Source organism: Mustela lutreola, chromosome 1, assembly GCF_030435805.1.
Source record: "Mustela lutreola isolate mMusLut2 chromosome 1, mMusLut2.pri, whole genome shotgun sequence".
Lineage (NCBI taxonomy): Eukaryota > Metazoa > Chordata > Mammalia > Carnivora > Mustelidae > Mustela > Mustela lutreola.
The window spans coordinates 11,256,307-11,273,764 of record NC_081290.1 but is presented as its reverse complement, the minus strand read 5'-3'; the positions used below and the strand labels follow the sequence as shown (position 1 = coordinate 11,273,764).

General features: G+C 37.9%; 1 protein-coding gene across 1 annotated transcript; it reads left to right on the top strand.

Annotated features, from left to right (window-relative positions):
* The first annotated feature begins 1,712 nt into the window (after positions 1 to 1,712).
* AMTN (amelotin) lies at positions 1,713 to 16,438 on the top strand. Its single transcript, XM_059159835.1, has 9 exons — positions 1,713 to 1,824; positions 1,929 to 1,997; positions 3,985 to 4,071; positions 6,846 to 6,911; positions 8,028 to 8,117; positions 11,968 to 12,003; positions 13,291 to 13,317; positions 15,210 to 15,474; positions 16,154 to 16,438. Exons 2-9 carry the CDS (start codon positions 1,944 to 1,946, stop codon positions 16,162 to 16,164), a joined length of 636 nt encoding a protein of 211 aa, XP_059015818.1. The 5' UTR covers positions 1,713 to 1,824; positions 1,929 to 1,943; the 3' UTR covers positions 16,165 to 16,438.
* The last annotated feature ends 1,020 nt before the right edge of the window (positions 16,439 to 17,458 follow it).

Here is a 17,458-nt window from a genome sequence, read left to right as displayed (position 1 = left end):
AGGGCTTGATTCAAGGGCCCTGGGATCATGACCCAAGCCGAAGGCAGAGGCTTCAACCCACTGAGCCACCCAGGTGCCCCTAGAGCCCCATCTCTTCTCTGAAGTTTTCTTTCACCTCAACCTTGTTCCAACTCCCAATAGCATATACCTCTACCATATATTCATTGACATGTGGTGACCATCTAGTGCTTTGCAATGCCCTTAACATAGAGGACGCTAAACAAATATAAGACAAGGCCTTAAGGACTCTCCCTCCAATTCAAGAGAAATATACAATTGAGCAATAATGAAGGAGCCCTATAAAATAATGTCTAATTAAGTGCCACCATGAGTAACAGAAACTAACAAAATGTTACAGAAGATTAAAATTAGGTATCTCTCCACCCCCATCCCCTACTTTGACCCTTACTCCATTTTGTTCTAGTGAGAGGAACCAAGAGCATCATCCCTCCATACCTGGACGCTTGGTCTGCCTCGATGCTCTGTTTGCCTTCTTAACGAAGTTTTTCTTATCCTTCAAAACCCAGCTGAGGGCCACCTCCTTGTGAAACTTGTTCTGCTTTTCTGCCCCCACCAAAATTAACCATGCTCTCCTTCATACCTGCAGGTGCTCTTATCACTGTCACTTACCAAACTTGCTAGACTTTGCTTCCCCACCTAGACAGTATTCCCATTCCCACCTGACAATAACAAAAATTGATTGTGTCATGAAAGGAGTAGTTACAGAAAAGCTTTTTGGAATGCCTCATTATCTCAGACAATTTTCCACTGATAGACTTTCTGGACCTTAAAACAAGCCAAAGCTATGGTGGCCTTCCACATGAAATCCTGGCATGACATAAATTCATCATTGATTTGTACTCAGAAGTTGTTGAATAGACCCAACCAAGGTCCATTAAAAACATCATTAAAGAAGTAGCAAATCTCAAAAACTCCTGGTGCAGCCTGGGGCCCTGAAAACCTATGGTGAGCACTTAGTTATTCTTTTGTTGTGAAACAGACCTCAGTGAGCATCTGTGTTTTGCTCAAGTTTAAGTATCTTTTTCTTTGTTTAAAATAAAGCATACATTCAACATTTCTGGATGGCAATTCAGCCTTATCTATTGAAACTTAAAACAGATATCCTTGAATTCTGCAGTTCTAGGAATAAAACCTACAGAAATACCCCCACATCTGTGAGACAAGTTTTATAACGATGTCCATTGTTCCATTTTTATCATTATAAAATACAATGAAAATGAATGAAATGTCCATCAAAAAGAAATGTTATGTAATATAATAAAACCATTAAATAAATGAAATAAAGCTGTATGTACTAACACATGCAGTTATCCATTATTTGTCAAATAAATAAAGTTGCTAAGCAATACATAACAGGCCTAATTTTTTTAACTATGCACAAAGCTGAACATTCTGATGTCTGATTTGTATGCTCATAGAAACATGACAAAACAGGTACATCTGGGAAGTCATTTGGGAAAGAGGAGGTAAAAGAGGATTGTAATTTTTTTTTTTTGTCTGCACTTTTCTTAATTGCACAAAGTATGTCTTCCTGAAATACCCTCTATTCAAATAGTAGACATTGGGTAATATAATGTCTGCAGCTAATAACTCACCTAATGAAGTGTTGGGAAATGAAAGAAACCAAATGATTTCACAGAAGCCAAGTCCTGATTGGCCTCTCAGTTGCCAGCCTCCTGGAATTGAGTTTAAATTCCCCTATAAACTTACAACTCATCCAAGGGTAAAATTATCCACCACAGACACTGGAGCAATCAACAGGACTTTGAATATTATCACACCTTTTGCCAAGTGGAGAGAAAGGTAACATTAATTGCTCCTATTTCAAATAGAGTTTTTTAAAAAATGTCTTCTCTGAACAGGGGGAAAAAATAGAGTGAAAGAGTGATACTATTTTGTTATTATAGGTATCCTTTTGAAACATGAAGACTATGATTCTGCTACTTTATCTTCTAGGGTCAACTCAGTCATTACCGGTAAGTGCAATATGTTTATTTTATTACCAAGCAGCCTCGGTAGCACCCTCTGCTTGTAGACCTAGCTTTCTCCCAGTACTCCATCAATACTGCTCTGTCCTGTGACCCTTCCCCTCAGTTTTCTGTTTCTCTTTTCCAACGCGAAAAATGACAAATTAACAAGGTGTCAGTGCACATTTCAACATACTTAGATTCTTAAAAAGCACCCACTCTAATGTAATAGAATTTCAATTATTTTGGCAGAACAGTGGGGTAGAAACCAGAAAATGTCTTACATTGTATCTACTTAAAACCGATAATTATTTCATTCTCCAAAACGAAGATTTTCTTGGCAACCAATTATTTTCTCATGACTAAAGAGGTAAACTACATTTCTCATGCTTCCTAATTGGAAGCATGAAACATGTAGACTTATAAAGCCTAAAAAGGTTACCAAATTGTGTGACTAGATAAACCCTAAAAAACTGATCAAAGTGTACAAAAGTGAGGGGATATTACAAAGTGGCCAACTTTTTTCCTTAGAACACTGAAAAATGTTCACATGTAACAGGTGTTTGAAAGAAAGGAGGACTAGTGTTTGAATATGTCCCCCAATTGATTTCCAATATTTTATAGACATAGATGTGGGTGGTTTGCATCTCTAAGCAGACTTCCCTTTGGCCACCTGAGATGATATTTGACATACAGAAAAAATTAGAAGGAATTTTCTATGAAATAGAAGAACAAAAAGAGACCATTCTTAGTTGAACTCCCTTGACACATCTATAGTCACCCATACAATCAACAAATACTTAATGAAATCTCGACGTACCAGATACTGTGCTCGTGCTGAAAATACAATGGTGACCAGGGAAGAAAAAGACATGATCCTTCACGGTGTTTGCAAGGACTGTAGATACAAAAAGACTTTTTAAAGAAACATTAATTTATAAATTATAACTATGATTAGTTCTATGAAGAGGAACAAGGTGATCTTATGGGAATAGGATAGAACCACTGTCCTTCTTATTTCGCTCCAAATACACTTATGTCCTCCTTTAAAGATGTTGTCTGCAAAAATTGATTTTAAAACAAAGCAAATGAGTAATTCTTTTGTAAAATATGACTTCTCACTTCAAAAAATTTACTCAATGGTTCCTCTAAATAAGGTGTCGTTAGTGTATTTAAATTGTGATACAATTTGTGAAAACTCAAGAAAAATAAAACTTTCCAGGTGCCCAGTCATCATTCAGGGTTGACGAAGGAGTGGTTTGCAGGTTAATGCAGACTACCAATAGCCAATGATGTGAGAGCAGCCAGAAAGTTAGTGGAGGAGGAGATTTGGGGTGTAACACTGATATGTCTACAAGATGTAGTAGTGATATTTATCAAATGAAAACTCAGGACACATGGACAAGGTATTTTTTATTATTTGTAAATGAATTTATTGAATTATGAAGGCATAAAAAAAACGAATCAATGATGATTAATTAGCTAATATCGATGTCAAGGACAATTTCACCCCTAGAGTTCAGTTATTCTTAATACACTAAGAAAATACCCCGGCCAGGAAGGAGATTGAATTTCCATTACCGGAAATGACTTGTCAGGCACAAGGCAGAACTAGGAAGGTAAGTTATGGCAGTGTACCTTCAGGCATGGGGGAAAAGCAAAAGTTTACAGAGCTAAGGTGCAGCTGATGTATTCCATGTCCTGAAAAAGGAGGGAGGCAGTTACAGAAAAGAGAAAGAAGCCTAGGAACTCCTATCTGAGGTCCATGTGCCCAACGCCACCCTACATCCTTCCCCACACTACCCTCTGCTCTGGCATTTTTCCACTCTACAATTCATCTCCTGCCATACACGAAACATCCCAGGGAGTTAAATTCAGAAACACACAGAGCCTAAAGGCAGACATTTCTGCATTTGGGACATCTTGTTACATCTGGAAATAAATGGATACAAAACCTCAGACCCATCACTGCCTGATCTAATATTTGTTATTACAGACGCAGCTTAACCCTGTTTTGGGACTTCCTCCAACAAAACCGGCTCCACACCAGGCAACACTTCTAAACCAGCAGCAGCCAAATCAGGTGAGAGTCCTACACCGTGGGGAACATTTGCAGACCGACAAAGGAAGCATGGTAGGAATAGTGAATTTAAAATCAAGATTTACACACAGTCTCATGGCTGAACAAGAGAAAAAGACTTTCTCCTGGGAACAACAACCACCAAAAAGAACCAACACATTTTTTGAAAATTTTGAGCAGAAAAAGCGAAGCATCTTCATTCTTTTTCTTTTTGTCTCAATAAGAATTTGGTGTAGCAACCAACAGTAAAACCTGAAAAGCAAGAGCGACACCTAATGACAAAGCTTGGTCATCAATGCCCTTGCAATACTGGGACATAATTGTATGTGGTCTGTCTGCCAGAGCTGGCAGGGATTAAGATAGCTCTAGAAAACTAACCGGATTTCCTTGTAATTTTCTTAAATTCCATTGTTACCAATGAGCTAATGTTGTAAAATTTGTTTATGTAAGAACTTTGGAAAACTGTATTATCTCTTGGCTACCCCTTCTTACAACTCCAACACCTGCTCTGCTCTAAAGGATCCCTCCTTAACTACATCTAGACTTTATGAAATAGTACAACCCCAAAGTCTAAAGTTCTCTCTTTTAGTTTGTGGACATTAGGGAGCACTCAAGACAGGACTCCGTCCCATTCCTTAAGGAACCTGACTGAAGCTTATACAATTTGAGGATGCTGTTTAAGAAAGGGAAGACAGGGGCGCCTGGGTGGCTCAGTGGGTTAAGCTGCTGCCTTTGGCTCAGGTCATGATCTCAGGGTCCTAGGATCGAGTCCCGCATCAGGCTCTCTGCTCAGCAGGGAGCCTGCTTCCCTCTCTCTCTCTCTGCCTGCCTCAGTGGGTTAAGCTGCTGCCTTTGGCTCAGGTCATGATCTCAGGGTCCTAGGATCGAGTCCCGCATCAGGCTCTCTGCTCAGCAGGGAGCCTGCTTCCCTCTCTCTCTCTCTGCCTGCCTCTCCATCTACTTGTGATTTCTCTGTCAAATAAATAAATAAAATCTTTAAAAAAAAAAAAAAAAAGGGAAGACAGAATTAGATATGTAAAGTTAAGTACTAAAGTATATAATTTATCTTTATTTCATTTTATTTTAAATCAGTTGGTTACCATTTAATGCATTATTAGTTTCAGAGGTAGAGTTTAGTGACTCAGCAGTTGCATACAACAGCCGCTACTCATCATCCCAAGTGCCGTCCTTTATGGCCGTCACCCAACGACCCCGTCCTCCTGATGAAGTTCTAGAACCTAGGTGGGGTTCGGTGGGCTGAGGTCCGGAGCCCATGACCAAGAAAGAATTCTTGAGACATCTTTGGTGCAAAATGGTGGTTTATTAAAGCACGGGGACAGGACCCGAGGGCAGGAAGAGCTGCTGCCCTGGGTTGTGAGAGAAGGCAGGTTCTGTACCCTGTGGTTGGGGGAAGGTGAAGGGAAGGGAGGTTTCAACAGAGTTTCATATGCTAAAGAGGGCCTACAGGGTGCCGGGATACCGGAGGCCTAGCCCTTGTGGCTTGATCAATGTCATCTTTAGGCCAGCCATTTACATCAAGATAGTTGGGAGAATTTTTGGTGGGATGTCATAATCTTGCTATCAATCGTCTTTGTTAGTGAGATTTAGGACATTTGTAAGCCAAGGGAGACTCCTGTCTTGCAGGATTGTGATCCCAGCAAGTTAACTATTTGCTTATTGTTCATGACAGTCAGGCTGCCTGAGGGATACTACACATTTGACTGAGGGGGAGCGGATGGAGAGGGGGTGCAAGGCGCCAGCTTTTGCTTTGTCTTCAGCCAGCCTCCTGCTCCCTCATCACTCCCACCCACCGCCCCTCCAGCAACCCTCAACTTGTTTCTTAAAGTTAAGAGTCTCCCTCTTTGATTTCATCTTATTTTATTTTCCCCTCCCTTTCCCTGTGTTCATCTGTTTTGTTTTTTAAATTACACATAGGAGTGAAGCTATGTGGTCTCTGTCTTTCTCTCATTTCATTTAACATAATACCCTCTAGTTCCATACATATTGTTACAAATGGTAAGATTTCAATTTTTGATGGCTGAGTAGTATTCATATATATGATATATATATATATATATATATATATATATGTAGTATTTGGTATCTATATATACTAAATTTAGTAGTATATATATGTAGTATTCATATATATATCATATATATATATACATATAAATATAAATATATATATATGCGCCACATCTTCCTTATCCATTTTTCTGTTGATGGACATCTCTTTCCATACTTTGGCTATTGTGGACATTGTTACTATAAACATTCAGACGCATGTGCCCCATCGAATGACTATGTTTATATCTTTAGGGTAAATACCCAGTAGTGCAATTGCTGGGTCATAGGGTAGCTCTATTTTCAACTTTTTGAGGAACCTCCGTTATGTTTTCCAGGGTGGCTATACCATTTGCATTCCCACCAACAGTGTAAGAAAAATTCCCATTTCTCCACATCCTCACCAATATCTCTTGTTTCTAACTTGTTATTTTTAGCTCTTCTGACAGATGTGAGGTGGTATCTCATTGTGAATAATTACTCTGAGATAAGAAATAAGAACCAATTACACATTTTTAAACTCAACACATTGCTAGGGTGACACTGGGGGCCATAGAAGGGGAGGCAAAGCTGGTGAGAGGCCCCAAAATTTACTTCCATTCACCTTCATCTTAAATCCACCTGTATTGGGAGTATAGACACGAGGATATCTGACAGCATGGTGGAAACAGACAAGCTCTGGTCTCACATCAATTTCAACGCCCCTACAGGTACTCCCCTCTTTAAGTCTGATACCACTGACGCAGTTGTTCACACTGGGGTCAGATCTGCAGCTGGTAAGTACTCTTTTATATCATTTTAATATCCACTGTTAAATACAATACCTAATTTGAGTGTATCCGCAAATACACACATACACACACACACACACGTATTGTAGATAAGTTGAAAGAGAACACAGAAAAGTCAGAGCATGGGGTGCTATTCAGTACATCATAAAAAGTTTTTGTTAGGGGGCCTGTATGGCTTACTGGGTTAAAGCCTCTGCCTTCAGCTCAGGTCATGATCCCAGGGTCCTGGGATCCAGCCCGGCATGGGGCTCTCTGCTCAGCAGGGAGCCTGCTTCCTCCTCTCTCTCGCTGCCTGTCTCTCTGCCTCCTTGTGATCTCTGTCTGTCAAATAAAATAAATAAAATCTTTAAAAAAACAAAAGGTTTTTCTTAGCAGAAGTGCTTCTAAGGAAATGAATCGAATTCTCATGTCTTTAACTGCTTTAGTTATTCTTACCTCTTCTTCTGGCTCCTCTGCACATTCTTCCAACATATTTTCCTCACTGTCCCTAAAATGTCCACACACCCACACAAAACCTATGACCACTATTATCACCCCAACAAGAGCAATCTCGAAGGGGTAAGAAAGATCTTCATTCTTCTCGTGGACTATCTGTATAATTTACTCTATTTGGGAAAAGAAACATAATAAATACCTTTCCTGGCTAAGGTGGTGAGATTTATGCATGATACTAGACTGTATTTAGACTAGATATTTCAATGTGACCCTCACCATTTTTATGGGGAGGCCTATGAAGAAATTAATTTCTTTATAAGAAAGCTATCAGAAAAATCTCAGGAACCATAGTTATTGTAGCCAAAAGTGGAAAATGAGAATAAAATCATCCAAGTAATCCTCAAGAGAATGGGTTCATATGGGAAATGTTAGTCCTGGACCTTATGGTTATACTAGTAGACTAAATAAGTCCCCGAACTTCATCTCCGCACCTAATTCCTAGTGCAATAGTATATCACGTACTATTTTGGGGTGTGCATAGTAAATGTAAATACTTGCATAGCAAATCCTCCCTTTAAGCATATTTTATGTTTAATAAATACATTTTATTTTCTCGAATGTTCAACATGGAACAACACAATGACGATCTTGTTCTTTGCCCGACAGCTAAATCCTGCTGCAGGGATGCCACCTGGTACCCAGACCCTCCCCCTGAGCCTGGGGGGACTGAACACACAACAGCAGCTGCAATCCCAAGTAAGTTCAAGACGGGAGTTCAGTTCAACACTGGGGAGCATTTTCTATCAAGTAGAAGCCTAAAAGGGAAGGAAAGAAATTTTTTAAGGTTCTTAAAATTTCTTACACAGAGGAGCACCCAAATGGCTCCGTGGGTTGAGCATCAGACTCTTGTTTTCTGCTCAGGTCATGTTTTGGGGGTTCTGGGATGGACCCCTGCATCTGACTTCATGCTCAGAGGGGAGTCTGCTGGGGATCTCTCTCCCCCTTTCCCTCTGCCACTCCCCCTTCTCTCTCTCTCTCTCTCTCTCTCAAATAAATAAATAAATCTTAGAAAAAGGTTTTGCCCAGAAATTTACAGAGGAATGTTCAGCTGAACATAGAACATCTTTCGTAATTTAGTCCTTGATGAAAATTCACGGAGAAAACAGCCTGCCACCTCATAACTTCCCTAAAATACGTTTGTAACAGGTAACGGGAAAATGTGAGGTGCTGGGGAAAATTAAAAGGTAAAGAATGTAAGGAGGGAAATAGAGAGGCAGCAGGAATCTTTTCTACCTTGCTGTTTTCTATAAAAGACTTTCTGGGTGGCCAGAATCATCCCAAAGAAACAATTGAGAGATGGATAAAGTTTATTTCCAGCAAACCTTATCTCCTTTTCTATGCTCTGGATTCGTGCCTCCTCTCAGTTCCCCAGCAAGTCTCTAGTTCCTTCTCCCCTCCCATCATCACTTGCTTTCCAGAAAAACCCTGAAAAACCCTCTCCCATTAGGATTTTAATGAAATGCATATAGCATCACTCTTATCATACGTGTTGCCTCTTAACTACAGACAAAGCCCAAGTTTCAGCATTGAAGCTTCTCTAAATAGCTTAATGGCTCGGAGAAAAACACAATGATCTCTTTAGAACTAGACTAAGTTGTTTGTAGATCACTTATTCTAATGCATGAACTCAGCCCCTATCATTCCCACAAAATGGTCTAATTTTTTTAGAAGCTATTTCTGTTTTACGTGTACTGTGTGTTAATTATAGAAAATTAAGAAAATGTAGAAAAGCAAAAAGAAAAATAAAATTCACCCATAACCCTACCAGCCAGCACTAAACATGGTCAGCATTCTAGGGTATGTCCTTACAGTCCTTTTGCTACACATGTAAGTATATTTTTTAAACGAAATATGATCTTACTATGTCTAATGTCCTATAATCTAATTTTTTCACTTAATGTATTTTGAATGGTCTTTGTACTTTGAAATATTCACTTACAAAATTGTTTTTATTGATTGCTTAGTATTCCACCATGTTGCAAAAATTGGGGTTTTTTCATCAAAATTTTTGCTTCTGTAAATAATATTACAGTGAACATCCTTCAAATAAGTCTTTGAGCATATCAATGATTATTTCCTTAGGACCAGTTCTTAGAAACAGTATTTGTGGGTCCAAAGACATACAAAATTATAAGATTTTAAAAACACATTTCAAAATTATGAAACATGAATACAGCAATGAATGAATACATTCTTACCATCGTCCTACCACAAAGGACACCTCCAGGTCTTCATAAGAGTAAGCTTGCATTAATTAGTAATTATAATCAAAGCTGAGTTTAATTGACAAACAATTTGAAGCTGCTCCATTTAAATCCTATATCATATGTAACTAATGCTTTTCTCTGCGCTTTCATTTGTCCAAAATAACAACACAAGAAACTCTCCACTGCTTCATTTATTTCATAGTTGGGAAATCCTGTGATGTAACTAATTTTTACATTTTTTAAAAAATATTGAGATGTATACTTACTTGTCTATCAACCAGTGCTTATTTCTTAAGAGATATATTAGAGCCTTTACTCCAAGTATTTGTTGCTTATTTAGATCTTAATAATAAAAGTAATCCTCTGAAAAAGACTAGAGATACAGGCAAATAAAATGCGACTCTTTAACACATGATCCTGAATAATCCACATGCTACCTCCCCAGGTTCAGCTTCAGTTGTTGCCCTGCTCTAACCTTGAAGCCCAGTTTAAGTACATTTCATATTCACCGAAGACTACCCACTGGCGGGGCGCCTGGGTGGCTCAGTGGGTTAAGCATCTGTCTGTGGCTCAGGTCATGATCCCAGAGTCCTGGGTTCCCCACTTCAAGCTTCCTGCTCATTGAGGAGTCTGCTTCTCCCTCAACATCTCACCCCACTCATACTCCCTCTCTCTCACTCTCCCTCACCCTCAAATAAATAGATAAAAATCTTAAAAAAAAAAAAAAAAAAGAATATCCACTGGAGTCCAAGGCATTAGTAGGCACTGCAGATGTCACTGAGGTAGAGCAGAGAGAGTCTGGTATTAGTGTGCACTAACGTCAATCAGTCCCCATTCTCAGTAGGGATTCTTCAGTCTCTCCAGCATATGCCAGCACCTCCTCGGCCTCCTGTGCAGTCCCAGGCCTCCAATCCTGTGTCTCCCTATGCAGAGTGGCCTACATCCTTGTCAGAAACCTGGGCACCCGTCCACAGCTCTCACTTATCAAAGCAAGGCCAATGTGGTTAAGGGTAAACTCTAGAACGACAAAACTCTGGTCAAATCCCAGCTCTCTAGTTACTGTGTGTGGTCAAGTGACTCACCACTCCGTGGCTCATTTTCCTCATGATTTAAAATAGGGATTAAAGTAGAATCTACCTCTAGGGTTGTTCCAAGGATTAAATGAGCAAATAAACATAAAACACTTAAAACAGTACGTACCACACAGTAAACACTCAGCGTTAGCTATTTTTACTTTAATCTCTACCAAAAACTAATAAAAAATTTTTCTCCTTATTGTTGTATCGGTGAGCAACTAAATTATCTTTTATCCCACTTTTTATTGATACATTTGTGGTTTCCTATTTGTATCTTTTTGTTCCTTTGAAATGGGCTTTAAAGAACAAATCTCAATTATGGTTTTTTCCAAATCCTCTGTGCCCCTTCCCTTCAACCGACTTTCCAGTCACCATTCTGAAGACTGGTTGGCTTTTTTTATTGTCAGTAGCCAAAGATCTGATGGACTGCTTTGTTGATAAATGTATATACTTAAATGTATATACATTTGGCATTCTGGGTATTACTGAACAAACTGTCCTGGGAAATAGCAAAACTAAGAGTCTGTTTCTTAAGATTTTCACATCTTTTGCATTGGTTAGTGTTAGAATTCCCATTTAGATGACTTTTATGGCACTAGGAGAATGTCTATTGAAATAAAAATAAACTTTAAAACACGAGTTCACTTGGACAAACTCTAAGTTAGTTCTTCGAGTACTACAGCATGCCAACACCTCACCCAAACCTTTTCAACTAAAACTTCGTAACATTTAAGTGGTTCTCAGTGACCAGTAAAGTATTTCTCATTTAGTTCTAAGAACTCTGCCAGTATCAAGATGATAGACTATCATCCATAATTTTCCACCAGTTCTATTTTAGCAGCAAAATATCCAAGTAATCATTATGAAACTAAAGATATATGCTTTGATAAATCTTTGTATTTTAAAAATCCATTTTTAACATGTCTTCTACTGTCATTATTACTTGTAATGAATTTCAGTTTGGAGGTAGCTTGAGACCAAAATTATTTTTTGCTCATCCTATTCCGTAACTTCTACCTCCTGAATGTGTTTCCTTGTACTAGTTTCTAAATCTCTCTGGGTCTAAACCTCCTTTTTACAAATTGGTTGAGTTCCAATTCCCAAGCAACTCTGTGGGTTTCTATCTATGACTATAGCTGATACATTGGTGACAAATACTTCTTCAATAAATATCGCATACTTTTAAGAAAATCTCAGTATCTGTGTCGTCTGCTAGAACTTACCTTTGGATATATTTTAATTGAATTTTTCACTCTTTTTCAGATGTTACCAGTTATTGTAGCACACCTTGGAGCCCATGTAAGATTATTTTGTGATGTGATTTTTATTTTAAATCATCTTAGTGTGAAATATGTCATCCTCCCTCAATTTACCAGATAATTGCCAAGTTTTCTATTTACTTTGCATTGTGTGAACTCATAATAATGAGCTAGCCTTTACTGAACATTTACTAAGCACCAGGCACTATTCTAGGTATTTTATTATTTGTTACATATTATCTCTGTATTCAAAAAAACTTTTGAAGATAATATTTTTATTTCTACTTTGAAGGTGAGTAGGTGGAGATAGAGTTATTCAGTTACAATCACAGTTAGTAAATGTCACGGGTAAACCAATCAATCCTTCAAAGCATACAGATAATAAAAAAATAAGTTAATGGGACTGATCTAATGATTGATGATTTGGGGGATTTCTTTTTTAACCTCAAATCTATTTATTAACTATGTATCTTTTCCCTAAAAATGATACAAACATTTTCCTCTCTCTCTATTTGCTTTTATGAAAGGTAATACTTGAGATCATTGACAAAATTGCCAAGGGTCAAGATCATATATGACCTGCATCGGATGGTAGTTTTTACTTCTGAAAGCAGAGTCAGATATAAAGTTCATATCAATTTTTAATTCCACAGTTGGGAACACATCTCGGTGAAATAATCTGAAATACAGCAAAGGTCTATATACGAATACATCTCTCAACATAATATCTGTAGTAGAGAAAAAAAATCCAGTGCCACTTAAATTTAAACAAAAGGAAAATGATTGAGCAGGTTGTGCAAAAGTAAAAGCAAATATTTTGAGAACATTCAAATAGTACTTGAATTTGTAATTGCTACCGTTAAATGATTGTGGGTATATTATTAAAAGAAAAACTAAGACCCAAATTATATGACCTATATAAGTTGTATAAATAGCTTCCATTATGTAAAAAAAAAAAAAAAAGTGTGACAAACATCCGGAGGAAAATCCATCAAACTCTGTAAGATGGGATGGTACTTTTTCTTTGTTGCTTTCTGTATTTTCCAAGTTCCCTCCAATGTACATGTATTACTTAACAATAGAAAAGTGTATAACTTTTAAATACAGAAGATTTCATATCACTCAGATATTAGGTATTAGCAGTCCAATATCATATGCTGACCTGAATTATGAGAAACAGTCATAAGGCAATTAAAAAATTGTCAAAAAATTGAAAATGTCCCTTTACAAATTTTACAAGTATTTTAAGTTTTTAAATTATGTTATACATATCTTGCTTCAAAAATATTAAAATTTGTCTAATAACTTGTGTATTTTTTCCTTTTAGGGTGCTATCATAAGCTCAGAAGAATTGGTAAAAAAAAAAAAATTAATTACTGGCATTTCAAATTCTTCTCACTGAAATCACAGTCTTGCTTTCTGTCTCCGCACAGTTTCTTTTGGCCACAACCCCTAAACCTGATGCCTACTATAAACTGAACCTTTTTTATAGATCTTTGCATTAAGATACCTTTGTCTAGCTGAGGATTTCACTCTCCTTCTACAGCTACTTTTCCATTAATTTGACTTAGCCCTTTTTCCTATATATTGATATTAAATTCAGTTCTGTCCAGAAATTCAATGCATATTTTTTAACTGTTCATGATTAAAATCTAGGATTATAAGTTATTAAAAAGCATACAATGTAGAATAATATACATTGGTATTTATTGCAGGAAAGATTAATTTTCTTGGCTTAATTTTTTTTATTTTTATAGGAAAATATGTTCTTTTGCGAGCATCCTATAGTGATGGATGAGCTTTTCCTGCACACATGAATAACAAGAGGGCTGAACTAAATAAGACTCATCTTACCATGATCAGATACTTCTATACATTGTCCCATAAGTCATTTTTAGGAAAAAAAATGACTTGAATTACTGTGGTACCTAAACATGACAATGAAGTTAAGAGTCAAGGCAATATCTGGGAAGACAGATTTGTTTTTAAATCTTTCTATTGTGAAAAAGGTAGAGATTTGCTAGATTGTTCACAAATAAAATCAAGCAATGGGATTGTTTTGCAACAATGGTACATGAATGCCCACATCTACCACTTATTTAGCCAATTTTGTGTAACAGGCACCTTGGTAGATCTTTTATATACATTGCCTCACCAAATTACAAACTATAGATTTTTTTTTTTAAGTAAACTATGCCCAACGTGGGGCTTGAACTCATGACTTCAAGATGAAGAGTTGCATGCTCTACAATCTGAATCTGCCAGACACCCCACAAACCACAGATTTTTAACCCAAATTTATAAATAATAGAACTGAGGCTCAGAGAACTTAAGCTACTTAGGTCCCAAGGTCAAGAAATAGTAGATTCAGATCAAAAGTCATTTTTCTATCTGCTGTACCAGTGGTTCTCAAACTTTTTTTTTCAATTTTATTTTATTTTTTCAGTTTTCCAAGATTCATTGTTTATGCACCACACCCAGTGCTCCATGCAATACGTGCCCTCCTTAATAACCATCGAATTTTTTTTAAGTAAAACCCACAGTAACAGTTATTTTTCATGCAGCTAACGCACACACACACACACACACACACACATTTCATGAAATAGTATTTACCCTTACCACATAGAATACACTCAGTAATTTATAGTTTATTTTTTGTGTCTTATTTTTTAATGATGGGCATTACCACCTTCTTTATTTCAAATCTATAAATGCCCTGACCCCCTGCTTGAAAACATCTATATTCCACTCTTGTCTCTCTCTGGCATAAGTCTAATTCTGGCTATAGTACCTGGTAATCCAAGACAGTGTTTCCCAAATTTTAATCTTGGACCACCAAATCGAGACAATTCAGGGTACTGATTTAAAAAAATGCAGATATCTGGGGCCCCTGGGTGGCTCAGTGGGTTTAAGTCTCTGCCTTCAGCTCTGGTCATGATCTCAGGGTCCTGGGATCGAGCCCCACATCGGGGTATCATTATTCCTTCTCCCATGATTGTGACTTACCCTTTCTGAGAGAAATAAAATACAGCATCGAATTGTAGTCATGAAACCAGCATCAGGCTTGCTCAGGAGAGAGAGGCATTTCTTCTGAAAAATTCCCAATCTTTATTATTTTTCCTCAGACTATCCTTTCCATTGTACCATTCCTGTCCCAACTTGCTGCCCTCAAAAAACGTTTTAATGACCAGCATTAAAACGTGTCTTTTTTACTTTGTTTGCCTTTTCTTTTCCTCCTTCCAGCCGGTGGCCCCAAAAATCTTCGCAGGACTCCTTTTTCAGCCACTGTTCCCAGGATCCATCCTGCCTACCAGTCCAGCTAATCCAGATGCCCAGAATGGAATCCTTCCTGCAGGGCAAGCCGGAGTGAACCCTGCCATCCACGGAACTGCAGAGGGCTTTTCCACAACTCCCAGCGACATAGATGATGACTTTGGAGTGACCGCTCCTGCAGGCATCCAAAAGGGCATGCACACCACCCAGGAAACCACCACTGGGTCTCCAAATGGTAAATTCTCTGAGCCAGGAAAATACCTCAGGAAGGCACCCACAGCGTGGAAACAGTTCTTTGTCTTGCTTTGCCCAATACAGATCCTAATAAAATCAAGGATTTCCTTTACTTAACACTCAACAATTGATTCCTGCGATGTGAGGGAATATTTTTACTGGGCCACCAATCCTACTGTACCAACCCAGAAAGGAGACAATTGCTGGCATAACATATTTTCTGTCTTAGGTTGGATCGAGACGTCTTTGAAAAAGGACTGTTCTCTTCTTTCCTCATCTTCTTCTGACTCCCAAACATATGCAAACCCACAGCAGATACAGTTAATCAATCATTATATTCTTGTCCAGTCACTGATCATGGATGAGCCTAAACCTTCTTAACACAGTGTTGCAAGCAGCCACTGGTCGTAGATGGGAGTTACCACAGTAGGGGAACACATGTGCCATTCTCTTGAGATGGGACTTAAGAAATGTTACAAAACTAAGCTCCTTAAGCACCAAAAAGCAGAGATAATCATTTAACATGCAGGGATGTCTAGAATCAAATGTCCTTGGAAATAACAAAAGAATGATTAGATGTTGATATTCTTGCTCTTAGGAAAGAAATTTGGACTCAAGTAAAAATGTTTAAATCCAATATACTTTTACCTGCTTTTAAAAAATGTTATATTTTATTCCAGGAATTCAGTAAGCTGTTTCAAGTTTCTTCAACTAAGCCTCCTCACATGTGGTGATACATGAGAATCTTCCTCACTGATCATATCATGGAAAAGACGGAGACACACTAGAGAGTATGAGAAGAAACTCAGTTTACCTAACGTTCTTGAAAGTTCAGAAAACATACTCTTCCTAGAGATGAACGACTTCTGAAAAAAATAATTAAAAGGATAAATTTACCTTTGAAATGTAACATTATGCCACCGTGGACCTGGAAGATAGACATATTAAACATATTTTGAAACTGACCCTTTCTCTTCTTTGGGGATAGAACGGCAGACCCTTGCAGAAATGACATTCCCCAAAGACACTTAGATCCTGCTGCAGACAGAGGACCTACTCTGGAGTAGGGAGCAGGTCAGTCATGGAGTGGATATTCAGCAATGTACGGAGAATTTCTGATTTCTTCAAAACAAACAAATTACCCACTCTCTCACATAAACTTTAATTTTCTATAAGCACATCTAAGACAGGAAGTAGAAACAAGGAATTATAAATCATACGGCCTGGCCTCAGGTGGCTTATATACAGAATTGGTGATTTGGGCATGTAATGCTTGATTTGGGTATATCTAAAACTGAGAAATGACGTGAAATAAACACGAAGGTGATTCTCTTGCTCCATGTATCTAAAAAGTAGAATTTAATCTTATTTAAGTTTATCACTCAGACAGTTGCAGTTCACTCAGAGTGGGAGGGAGTGGAAGGGACTGACACAACTCTAGTAGAACTCTCACCAAGGAAAGACATGGATAGGTTTAATTACTTTCCTCCCTATACTTGAATCAGCCCCACCAGTATGGAACAAATCCAAATATACACCCACAAAACATATTCCATGTTAAGTTTCTCAGGTAAAGATTTCCTAATAGTTAAACATTTGTTAGCCACAGTGTTTCAGATTTGCAGAATCTGAATGGCACATTCATGAATTGTCAAGATTTTCAAGGCCAAATGAAAGTAAATCAGAATTCAATTTTCCAAAATATTTTTTCATTAATGTCATGTACTACTAATTAAAAGTGCTATCGAAAGTTTTCCTAGGGGTGCCTGGGCGGCTCAGTTGGTTAGGCATCTGTCTTCGGCTCAGGTCGGGATCCTAGGGTCTTAGGATTGAGTCCTGAGCCATGCAGAGAGCCTGCTTCTCCCTGTTCCCTCCTTCTTGTGCTCATTCTCTATCTCTCTGTCAAATAAACAAAAATTTTTAAAAAATAAGATTTCCTAGATGACCCTTTATCAAAAAAAATTCTAAGCCTCATTTTTCTCCTC

What these genes read in the sequence shown, in the direction of transcription:
- AMTN (XM_059159835.1), top strand. Translation starts at nt 1,944, where the DNA reads ATGAAGACTATGATTCTGCTACTTTATCTTCTAGGGTCAACTCAGTCA. An exon ending in GGTCAACTCAGTCATTACCG is followed by an intron (nt 1,998 to 3,984) that starts GTAAGTGCAATA and finishes TTGTTATTACAG; the next exon opens with ACGCAGCTTAACCCTGTTTT. An exon ending in AACAGCAGCTGCAATCCCAA is followed by an intron (nt 8,118 to 11,967) that starts GTAAGTTCAAGA and finishes ACTCTTTTTCAG; the next exon opens with ATGTTACCAGTTATTGTAGC.